Raw genomic sequence first — 11,270 nt, 5'->3', positions numbered from 1 at the left:
TCTGTACTTTGGCATACTCACTTGTAAAATGGGTATAATAATATAAACCAATATAGCGTAGGGATGCGGAGAGGACATGATGCTGCAAAGCGTTTGGAGCCTATTGAAGGAATCCACAATTTACTGTGGAAAAGTTCAGAACCTACAATGAGGAAATTCCACAACATTGGTATAATATTGTCTGGAATGGAAGCGTCCCGTTACATAAACATCCTTGAAGTGATCCACTACGGCAGACATTCACATAATATGCATGGGGCCTGGCTAATCAGGCTTTGTGTGGGGGTGGGGGCCATGGGGAGGGGAAATTCCCTCAAGCTGCAACATTGGCCTCCTGCCTCCTACAGCTTGTACTGGAGTCTACGGTGGCATAAGAGTCACAGGCCCCTTGTGCCACTTATAGGAGAGAGTGGTTAGGGTCAATTGATCAGTGCAATTGTAGGTTCTGTGCACTCACTCACTAGTCTACCCCCAGCGCTGATTTTCATACAGAGTTACAGAAGCACCCTGTAATGGCAGCCTAGCCATTGGTTTCAATGGTGCAGAGGGCCTTTCACTAAATCTCTGTTTCGGGGTGAATATGACCCTGTAATACTAAGTATTATTAGCTTACTGGTGCTACTGAAAACTACCATTTATATACAAGGGTGTTTTACCTAGAAAGGTTCATTCAGGATCCAAGACCTGACTCTCCTTTGCCCTGCCCCCTCTGCAAAGTGAGAGCAAAGTAGACGGACACCACCACCATTCCAATGTGGAAGCATTTTGCTCTCCATTTGTCATGGTTTAAATGACTGCGTCAGGTTCAGGGCACCAGAGAATCTGGCCCCCCCACAGACTTCAGGGAAAGCAGTAACTTTGCACCTGGCTGCAACAGGCCTTCTCCACAGTGTACTATAAAACCGTGAATGTATTTTTCTGTATTTTATAATAAAGGAGAGTTTATGATTAGCAGACTTTTCGATATGTACAACAGCTTTCGGTGTTCAAATTTAGTATTGTGTGTGTGTGAGTGTGTGGGGAAACAGATTTGCAACCTGAAAGATCTGGTGCTGTGCTGGTTAAGAAAAAGCAACTCTGAATTCCCAACCCTTTTTCTTTTCACAGCTGTCAAGAATTCAGTGGGTTGAACTTTGAGTTCATCTGTTGACTCCAACCCAAAACTATTGTAAACTTTGCCTCCAAGACACGTGATGACACATTTCTTGAGAGACTATATATTCTGACTGCAGCAGAGCAAAGTTTTCAGAACACCCGGCATTTGGCAGAGGAAAGATCTCTTGAGCTTTGTGAAGTAAGGAATTATTGCATAGTCACGTAAGTGGCTCGCGTCTCTTTCCTTTCTCCCACACCATTCAATGCAATAACACTTCTAACTTCGTTTTTCCTATTGAAACATTGGCAACCAGGAGAATTGCCAGTTTCAGTTACATAAATGTGACTCGTAGAGTATTTTCCACTTTTATTCATAATGCTAAATGTCCATATTTGGGTTTTGTTATATTTTAAAGTTGTATTTGTTATCATTTAATATTGTGTGCTCTCTGTATAATACTCTCTGTATTTGAATGATATTTCATTAGATTAAAAGATTAGTTATTGCCTAAATACTGTAGACTATGTAAACTTCAGTCTGTTGGGGTCTGCCAGCTTTTAAAAGATAACACACTGTGTGTGACAAAGAACAACTTGGGTTTTTAATTCATGCATGTCTATAGGGGCTTGTTTTCAAATATCTGATCTGGAGTTTTGATACCCAACACACATGTTCTCTTCTAGGCTTAAATTCTGGCAAAAGTGCTTTGATGTTGAAGATGGATCATACAAACATGACTCAAACCATGTTGACTGCTGAACCTCAGACTCCAGAGAAGAACAGCAGCAGTGGCAATGAGTACTTTTACATTCTGATTGTCATGTCTTTCTATGGGATCTTCTTAATGGGAATAATGCTGGGCTACATGAAATCCAAGAGGAAAGAAAAGAAATCCACTTTGCTTCTGCTCTACAAAGATGAGGAAAGGCGTTGGGAAGAAGCCATGAAACCTCTGCCAACCGTGTCAGGACTGAGGTCCATCCAGATCCCCATGATGCTAAATGTGCTGCAAGAGAATATGGTACCATCTCTGTCATGTGCTGTCTGCTCCATGGAGGGAAGCAGTGTGAGTTCGGAGTCTTCCTCACCAGATATTCACTTCACCATTCAAGAGGAAGTGCTGGATGCTGAGCTGGGGGAAGCGTCAGAAGCCCTTCTCAATGAGAGCAGTGAAGGGTCTTCGGAAAACATCCACAAAAATTCCTAGCACTTGCAGGCCTTTGAAAAGCAGTCCCATCAGCTGGCAAAAGAGTGAGTGGAACTAATGTTAAGATCTTGCAGTTTTACTTTCCTGCTCAACAAACTCTCAACAGGTAGCTGTGCTCCAGAACCTAATATGTTCTTGAAAGCTGGCAAGATGAGGAATCAAATACACAAACATCAAAGTGAAACTTAAAAATTAGTTTTTTTTAAAACTAATTAGAAAATTGAACGCTGTTTTCTTTACTGTAAGTGCTAAGAACATGGAGAATATTTTTCTCAGTAGGTAACTATTACTGATATATCCTCTGCATATTTCAGAATTCTGCAAATATCTGGGAAATGTTGAGAGTAGTTATCCAAGTGTAAGTGACTAGTTTTGAATCATTGTTAATGTCCATTCTCAGAGATATTTGATCTACTAGAAGTATTTTTACTGTTTTCTTCTATCAAGCCACAGACCACTGAAGTTTTACTTGAAGATGCCTGAGACTTCACGTGACCAATTAGAAATGTGCATTTAGCAATATAAATTTGATTGCAAAAGTCAGAGATCTTTCAGTGCAAAACACATTAAAAGATCTTTGCTACAAACTGTAAGAGCTAAAAATGCCAGCTCTGCTCTGTTGCACTGAATTGAAATAAATGGTCTTTCATGGGTATAACTCAGAGCAGAATTTTAACTATTAAGGGTGAAACCTTGGCCCCACTGAAGTCAATGGCTATACTCCATTGACTTCAAGGGGACCAGGATTTTACCCTAAGCATTCAGAGCAAAATTCTTCATTGAAGTCAATGAAGTTGTGCCCATTTACACCATCAGAGAATTTGACCCTTCTTCTACTGAAATCAGTGTAGATAAACATCAGGTTGAATTTTTTGTCTGTTCCTTTTTCTTCCACTATTGGCTTGCATGTGGCACATGCATTTCTATATTGTGATCAGTAATTTTTTTAAACCACTGTTGTAATACTTTTCCTCATCGAATGACACTGTGGTTTTACAAATGCATTAGCTACTAAATTACTTCATTTTTTAAAATAAGCAAAGGTTAATATTGAATCAAAGTATGATTATTTCAATCATGCATGACATTTTATTGTAACATTATGCGTAGATTAGTTCTTGCGCATGAGAGCAAAGAACTGAAATCTTAAAGCATTGCACAGGAATATGCTTATAAAACGTCCCTGCATATTTCCTGAGTTAAAATAGCTCTGTGATTTATCCATTGGCATTAGAGCTTGAGAGACAGTTTGAAAAACATGAACACAACAGCAGAAATTAACTGAGGCAAAAGTCCTCTGTACTTCTTCCGTTTAGCAGTGGGAGCTCTGTTTTCACTTTGAAGGGTTAATATAATGTGAGAGGCTATACAGACATATCACTTCAGCCTTCTTATACAGCAGGGGATATTTGTGGTTGGAAAAAGCTGTATTGGTCACTAGGGGCCTGATCCAAAACCTCTTGAAGTCAGTGATTTTCTTTCCATTGACTTCAGTAAGCTTTAGATCAGACCATATAAAGCTTTTGATAGATTTACTCCAAAGGGGGCTGTTTAAGTTTGAAAGAAGCCAAATTAAGTTTGGCACTTTGCCTGGAATCACTTGAATCCTGAAACTTTCCAACTGAGACTGACATGTGAGTTGTCACATTTTCCATTGCTTTCTCCTCCTTCCTTTTATTTTAGTTTAAATGTATTTGTATCTGTAAAAATGGTGTATATACTGAGTTGTATATAATTGTCTTATGTATTTATAGTTTATTGTTTTTATTGGCACTAATTTTTATTTAAATAAAGAAACACCTTTCCTGGGTGTAATGTTTGTTCACTAGTCCAAACAGATGTCCAGTAATGGGTCCTTTTCTTAACTTCTTGTTTAATTGATTTCCCATATCTCCATGTGTGGAAGGAGATAGTGGACTGAACACAGAACTGGGAATCAGGCATTCTAGGTTCTTTTTCTGACTCTGATATCATCTTGAATAACCCATTCTGTCTGCACCTCTGAACCCTCTCCCCACCCCCCGAAAATGGGGTAGGAATTCTCTACCTTCCTTTTGCAAAGAGCTTTCAGATTCATAGATATTATGCATCTAAATGGAAATTTGTATTATTTATTACTATTACTGTATATAATATCTCCAAACTAATGTGCAATTTTGGTTTTAAATGCTTTTCTACTATATTTTACCACTCAGCTTAAATTACCTTTTGGTTTTAATTACTGAGATTTGCTTGCTATTTTAAACAGGAATATTAAACACCACCAGCTATTCCATATTTTTCAGCAATATTTTGTAGTTGGAATGTTCACTTCAAATTATGATAACTTCACTAATGATTTAGGACCAGATTGTGCCATTCACATTCAATAGGACTTTAATCTCTAAGTAGCTCCACTGAAACCAGATGGGCTACTCATAGAGTAAGGTACTACTCCATGTGAAGGAGGTTGGAATAGTCTGGCCCTTTGAGATAGCTCCACACTTGTTTATCTTACAAAACCCATAGAAATTAAAGTGTTTTCACTGTGATGTCTGCTGGTAAAAGCAGAGTTACAGGCTTCTATACTGTAAATGCAGCCAGTAAACTACTATGAGCTAAGCATGTTATGAAATTGCTCACTCTGCTAGCTAGGGTGGGGCTGGAAGCAGTGGAGACACTCCCTTCAGAGCTCCGTTCCTTCACCTTCAGCCTTCGGGGACTGCTTCTTCTCTTTTTCCCCTCCATACATCCTTGTGGTGCCTGGCAAGGATCACAGCCTGCATCTGGGCCGGGGCTCTGGGCCTGCCCCATTCACAGCTACTGCCATCAGAGGGAGGTGCTGGGCTCTGGTGTGGTATTGGTGGACAGGGAGGAAGTGTTGATACAGTCTTCCACCTCGGTGGTGTAGACATTGTGGGCTTCCCTGTTTCAGCCCCATCCTTCATCTATTTGCTGGGGCTCTGGGGACACTGTGAGGGGGGCTTGGTTAATGGACAGTTTGGGAGACTGGAAGGGATTTTTATCATTTGGCAAAAATCAGCAAACTGCTGTGTGGGTTTTTTTCCCCTTCCACTCAACATCCTGGAGATCTGGTTTAGGAGGTTTACATTAAAATTGTCACAACTTTGGCAGGTGCCACTGTGATAGCAGGGGGTTAGAAAGGATCTGACAGAGATCTCTGTAATCTAGTGGGCTGCCTGGGCATTGGTGTTGGGCATTCACATGGCATAGTTAGGATGTTTGGCTCTGTCCCATGCAGCTTGTGGCTCTCCTCATCTCATTTCTCCTCCAGCCTGGAGGAAGGGAGCTGGTCAGGACTCTGGAGTCAAGTCAGGGTCCTTTGGTAGGCTTGAGGGAATAGATTAGACCTGGCCATCACCCTCACCCTCAGGCTAATAGTGCATCAGGGGCCATTGCTATCTGCTGAAAGTTGCACTGGAACTGGGGAGTTTGGAGAGGTTTCCCCAGTTAGGTATGAGTTAAGTAAATTTCCAGCTTCCACATTGAATCATATTGCAGTGATGGGGCCACATCAGTGAAGCTGATGAATGACTTCTGACAGCACTGGAGATAAAGAAAGAAAGAAAAAAATACAGCTCAACTTTGGCAACAAAAGTTTAGCTTGTTTCTGGGCTTAAATTGTGGTACAATAAATTGAGGAATAAAAGAAAATATACAGTGTGTAATATAATATCTGGGATCTCTTTACCACTGAAGCCAGCTAAAAAGTGCGAAGGATAATATGGCCACTTTGACAAAGACCTGATAGACTTCTAGCCTATCCTGGTATTGTGCATAACTAGGGGAAAAATATACTCTTTCGTTTTACATGTATCTGTTTCCTTTGCTTTTGGTCTTTGTTTAAATTAATACTTAGATTTGCCGAGGAAAAAGCTAAGAAACAAGCATCTAGCTTAAAAAGTTGATTGGCAATGACACAGAAAGAAAAGCTGTTTCACAGATTGCTTGGTGACCTTACGGCTACCATTTGTTATTGTTTCAAAATAAAGGAGGCTGTGTTACTCTTTACAAACTGTGAACCAAAGCAAGAATATTTTCTCAGTTTAGTTAGTTTTTAAAGTCCACAGGCAGCTAGAGGAAAAAAATACCGATTTAGTTATATTCTTCAATGGTGTGGATATTTCCCACAAGTGAATTAGGCTGATTCATGGCTAATATGCCTGGGCTGGAACATGATGATAATGGCTTGTAATCTGACCAAATGTAGAAGGTTCTAGCCCAACACACCAGTTATTTACATTCTCCTTTCTGAAATGAACACATTAATTAGGCACACATTTCATGGCAGCACTGTATATCATCTATTTGCTGAACTAGGTAACAGAAGTCTCTTTGATGGAGCCGTACATAGGTAACAATGTGTGGTTTTTATTCATAAACTAGCTCAGCGATCACCTGTTGAACAAAATACAGCAGCAAGTTCAGCATGTGGATTTGTAATGCTCCTTGAGGGATGTTGGGTCCTCAGGCCAAAGAATGGGTTATACTCCCCATATAGGTAACTCTCTCATCTGCAACAGATACAGTCTAGGTAATAATTAAGGAGAAAATCCTGCCCTTGTCTCTGCCAACATAGAAAGCCCTGCCTGGAGCAGTGCTGCTGTAGGTCTACTGCACTGGGACACAGGATGTTTGCCATCCGCACAGGCACCATACGCTCCCTGCACATAAGGAGTTCAGCTCTGCGGGTGCTTCCTGTTTCCAGTTGCCTGGGGGGATATGAGGATAAAGTTATAAATTAATCAAGTCAATTCTCCTACAGGCTGGGAAGGATGGAAACAGAGATTAGGCGAGACTGTTAATGTTATTTTATTGTTTAAAAAATCTGGTGCTCAGATGTGACGGTGATGGCGACCACATAAGTACCTGCATAAATATGTTATTCCAGAATATTTGATACACAGGCCTCAAATATATAATTCTCTTAAGAGTGTAACAGAGGCATCCTTACTGATGCTTTCAGTCAAGATAAGGTATAATAATACTTTGCCTTTATGTAGAATCTTTCGCCCAAGAATCTCAGAGCATTTATAAATATGAAGGAAGCCCTGCTCTGAGGTAAGTAAGTGGTGTTATAGCTAGGCAAAATGAGGCACAGGACACCTCAGCAATTTGCCTGGTACCATAGAATGAAATGATAGCACATCTGGGCCATACAGTGGCCCTATGTTATTTCTTGCTCATACATGTATTGGCTAAAATATTTAGATTCTTTGGTTTCACCTGAAAGCTCTTTTTTTCCCTCAGAGAAGCTATGTTATTAATCTAGACCCACATTATGCCAAGTAAGAAATGCAAATTCTTGGACTGGAAAGCTGGAAGAATGACTAGAGCCAACCAAACAATTGGTTGTTTAATCACTGAGTGTGTTTTACCTATGGACACATTTGGTTAATTATTTTTGCTATTTTTTTCCATCTTCACATGCCTCTGCACTTCCTTGTACACCTGAGCCAGAAATAATAGCCAAATCAGTGCTTAATTTGTGCCAGGGCTGAGCCCCAGCACTTCTGGACTTGCCACATCAGTTATCAAGGTAAAAAAATTGCTTGAGCCCAAGCACCTCTTTCATTACAAATTAAGTACAGAGCAAGCTTACCCTTTTTCTTGTTGTTTTAGTCAATTAGGGTGGCCTAAGGGTTGCAAATGCCTCCCAAAGATTTTTGAACTTGCTCACAGTCCCATAGGCTGCCGTATTGGAGGAGGAAGGGGACATGGGCTGACCAGTTTTAAGCAGTGGTCCCTCACTAAGTCAGTATAGCTGCTGCCAGAGCAGTCTGGAGTATTGCCTCATGTGTGTGGTTGCAATGCTATTGAGGGGCAGCTGGGTCAAATTTTAATGAGTGGTGCTGCAACTTGGCACATGGGGTTGCGATGCCACAGAAATACGCGTCTGTCTGGACCAAAGAGTGTTGCGACCTGGTGCATGGGGAGTCCGTTTCTGTATGGTGGAGTGCAGAGGGGTCTGCTGAGAGCTTGACTTCTGGTGGCATCAGCTCGTACACTGTGTGGGTAAGAGAAAGGAGGGACTCCCCAGCCAAGAGAGACCTGGGGCCTCTGCTGGATGAGGCTGGAACGAGCAGGGACTAGAATTTAGCAGACCCACGTTCAATTCCATGCTCTGCTTCCTAAGTGACCTTATGAAAGTCACTTACCCTCCCTGCTTCTCTTCCCCATGTGTAAAATAGGATAATGGCACTTCCCTATTTCAGAGAGGTGTTATGAGAATAAAAACATTCAAGATTGTGAGGTGCTCAGATAATACAGTAATTCGGCCAGAGGAGTACCTAAAATAGATAGTCACTCTCTATATCTAGCAAAGAAATCACACATTCTGAAAAATCTCCACCTGGTTCAAACTCAACTGCTTAACTACACTACTCCACATAAACACATCACTTCAGCTCACCATTGATCACAGAGCTCTGTTTAAGCCCTGGTCTACACTAGGACTTTAGGTCGAATTTAGCAGCATTAAATCGATGTAAACCTGCACCCGTCCACACGATGAAGCCCTTTATTGCGACTTAAAGGGCTCTTAAAATCGATTTCCTTACTCCACCCCTGACAAGTGGATTAGCGCTTAAATCGGCCTTGCCGGCTCAAATTTGGGGTACTGTGGACACAATTTGACGGTATTGGCCTCCGGGAGCTATCCCAGAGTGCTCCACTGTGACTGCTCTGGACAGCACTCTCAACTCAGATGCACTGGCCAGGTAGACAGGAAAAGAACCGCCAACTTTTGAATCTCATTTCCTGTTTGGCCAGCGTGGCAAGCTGCAGGTGACCATGCAGAGCTCATCAGCAGAGGTGACCATGATGGAGTCCCAGAATCGCAAAAGAGCTCCAGCATGGACCGAACGGGTGGTACGGGATCTAATCGCTGTATGGGGAGAGGAATCCGTGCTATCAGAACTCCGTTCCAGTTTTCAAAATGCCAAAACCTTTGTCAAAATCTCCCAGGGCATGAAGGACAGAGGCCATAACAGGGACCCGAAGCAGTGCCGCATGAAACTTAAGGAGCTGAGGCAAGCCTACCAGAAAACCAGAGAGGCGAACGGCCGCTCTGGGTCAGAGCCCCAAACATGCCGCTTCTATGATGAGCTGCATGCCATTTTAGCCACCACTACCCCAGCCGTGTTGTTTGACTCCTTCAATGGAGATGGAGGCAACACGGAAGCAGGTTTTGGGGACGAAGAAGATGATGATGATGATGATGAGGTTGTAGATAGCTCACAGCAAGCAAGCGGAGAAACCGGTTTTCCCGACAGCCAGGAACTGTTTCTCACCCTGGACCTGGAGCCAGTACCCCCTGAACCCACCCAAGGCTGCCTCCTGGACCCGGCAGGCGGAGAAGGGACCTCCAGTGAGTGTACCTTTTAAAATACTATACATGATTTAAAAGCAAGCATGTGAAAGGATTAATTTGCCCTGGCATTCACGGCTCTCCTGGATGTACTCCCAAAGCCTTTGCAAAAGGTTTCTGGGGAGGGCAGCCTTATTGCGTCCTTCATGGTAGGACACTTTACCACTCCAGGCCAGTAACACATACTTGGGAATCATTGTAGAACAAAGCATTGCAGTGTATGTTTGCTGGCGTTCAAACAACATCCGTTCTTTATCTCTCTGTGTTATCCTCAGGAGAGTGAGATATAATTCATGGTCACCTGGTTGAAACAGAGTGCTTTTCTTCAGGGGACACTCAGAGGAGCCCGTTCCTGCTGGGCTGTTTGCCTGCGGCTAAACAGAAATGTTCCCCGCTGTTAGCCACAGGGAGGGGGGAGGGTTGAGGGGGTAGCCACGCAGTGGGGGGAGGCAAAATGCGACCTTGTAACGAAAGCACATATGTTATGTATGTAATGTTAACAGCAAGGTTTACCCTGAAAGACTGTAGCCACTGTTTTATAAAATGTGTCTTTTTAAATACCGCTGTCCCTTTTTTTTCCTCCAGCAACTGCATGTGTTTCAATGATCACAGGATCTTCTCCTTCCCAGAGGCTAGTGAAGATTAGAAAGAAAAAAAAACGCACTCGAGATGAAATGTTCTCCAAGCTCATGCTGTCCTCCCACACTGACAGAGCACAGACGAATGCGTGGAGGCAAATAATGTCAGAGTGCAGGAAAGCACAAAATGACCGGGAGGAGAGCTGGCAGGCTGAAGAGAGTAAGTGGCGGGCTGAAGAGAGTAAGTGGCGGGCTGAAGACAGGGCTGAAGCTCAAATGTGACGGCAGCATGATGAGAGGAGGCAGGATTCAATGCTGAGGCTGCTGGAGGACCAAACCAGTATGCTCCAGTGTATGGTTGAGCTGCAGCAAAGGCAGCTGGAGCACAGACTGCCACTACAGCCCCTGTGTAACCAACCGCTCTCCTCCCCAAGTTCCATAGCCTCCACACCAAGACGCCCAAGAACGCGATGGGGGGGCCGCCGGCCAACCAGCCACTCCGCCACAGAGGATTGCCCAAAAAAAAGAAGGCTGGCATTCAATAAATTTTAAAGTTGTAAACTTTTAAAGTGCTGTGTGGCATTTTCCTTCCCTCCTCCACCACCCCTCCTGGGCTACCTTGGTAGTCAACCCCCTATTTGTGTGATGAATGAATAAAGAATGCATGAATGTGAAGCAACAATGACTTTATTGCCTCTGCAAGCGGTGATCGAAGGGAGGAGGGGAGGGTGGTTAGCTTACAGGGAAGTAGAGTGAACCAAGGGGCGGGGGGTTTCATCAAGGAGAAACAAACAGAACTTTCACACCATAGCCTGGCCAGTCATGAAACTGGTTTTCAAAGCTTCTCTGATGCGTACCGCGCCCTCCTGTGCTCTTCTAACCGCCCTGGTGTCTGGCTGCGCGTAACCAGCAGCCAGGCGATTTGCTTCAACCTTCCACCCCGCCATAAACGTCTCCCCCTTACTCTCACAGATATTGTGGAACACACAGCAAGCAGTAATAACAGTGGGAATATTGGTT

General features: G+C 43.1%; 1 protein-coding gene across 3 annotated transcripts; it reads left to right on the top strand.

Moving 5' to 3' along the window:
- The first annotated feature begins 1,197 nt into the window (after window positions 1-1,197).
- Window positions 1,198-10,315, top strand: KCNE4 (potassium voltage-gated channel subfamily E regulatory subunit 4). 3 transcript variants are annotated; one of them, XM_043522890.1, is made up of 3 exons: window positions 1,220-1,317; window positions 1,780-2,347; window positions 10,258-10,315. In XM_043522890.1, exon 2 carries the CDS (start codon window positions 1,806-1,808, stop codon window positions 2,301-2,303), a length of 498 nt encoding a protein of 165 aa, XP_043378825.1. In that variant the 5' UTR covers window positions 1,220-1,317; window positions 1,780-1,805; the 3' UTR covers window positions 2,304-2,347; window positions 10,258-10,315. The 3 variants fall into 3 exon arrangements, with proteins under 3 accessions (XP_037765482.1, XP_043378825.1, XP_037765481.1); XM_037909554.2 differs by lacking the exon at window positions 10,258-10,315 and having other exon boundaries at window positions 1,198-1,294; window positions 1,780-4,105; XM_037909553.2 differs by lacking the exon at window positions 10,258-10,315 and having other exon boundaries at window positions 1,780-4,105.
- Window positions 10,316-11,270: the final 955 nt, after the last annotated feature.

Source organism: Chelonia mydas, chromosome 9, assembly GCF_015237465.2.
Source record: "Chelonia mydas isolate rCheMyd1 chromosome 9, rCheMyd1.pri.v2, whole genome shotgun sequence".
NCBI classification, from domain to species: Eukaryota; Metazoa; Chordata; order Testudines; family Cheloniidae; genus Chelonia; species Chelonia mydas.
This window is presented reverse-complemented; position numbering and strand designations above follow the sequence as displayed.

What these genes read in the sequence shown, in the direction of transcription:
- KCNE4 (XM_043522890.1), top strand. Translation starts at nt 1,806, where the DNA reads ATGTTGAAGATGGATCATACAAACATGACTCAAACCATGTTGACTGCT.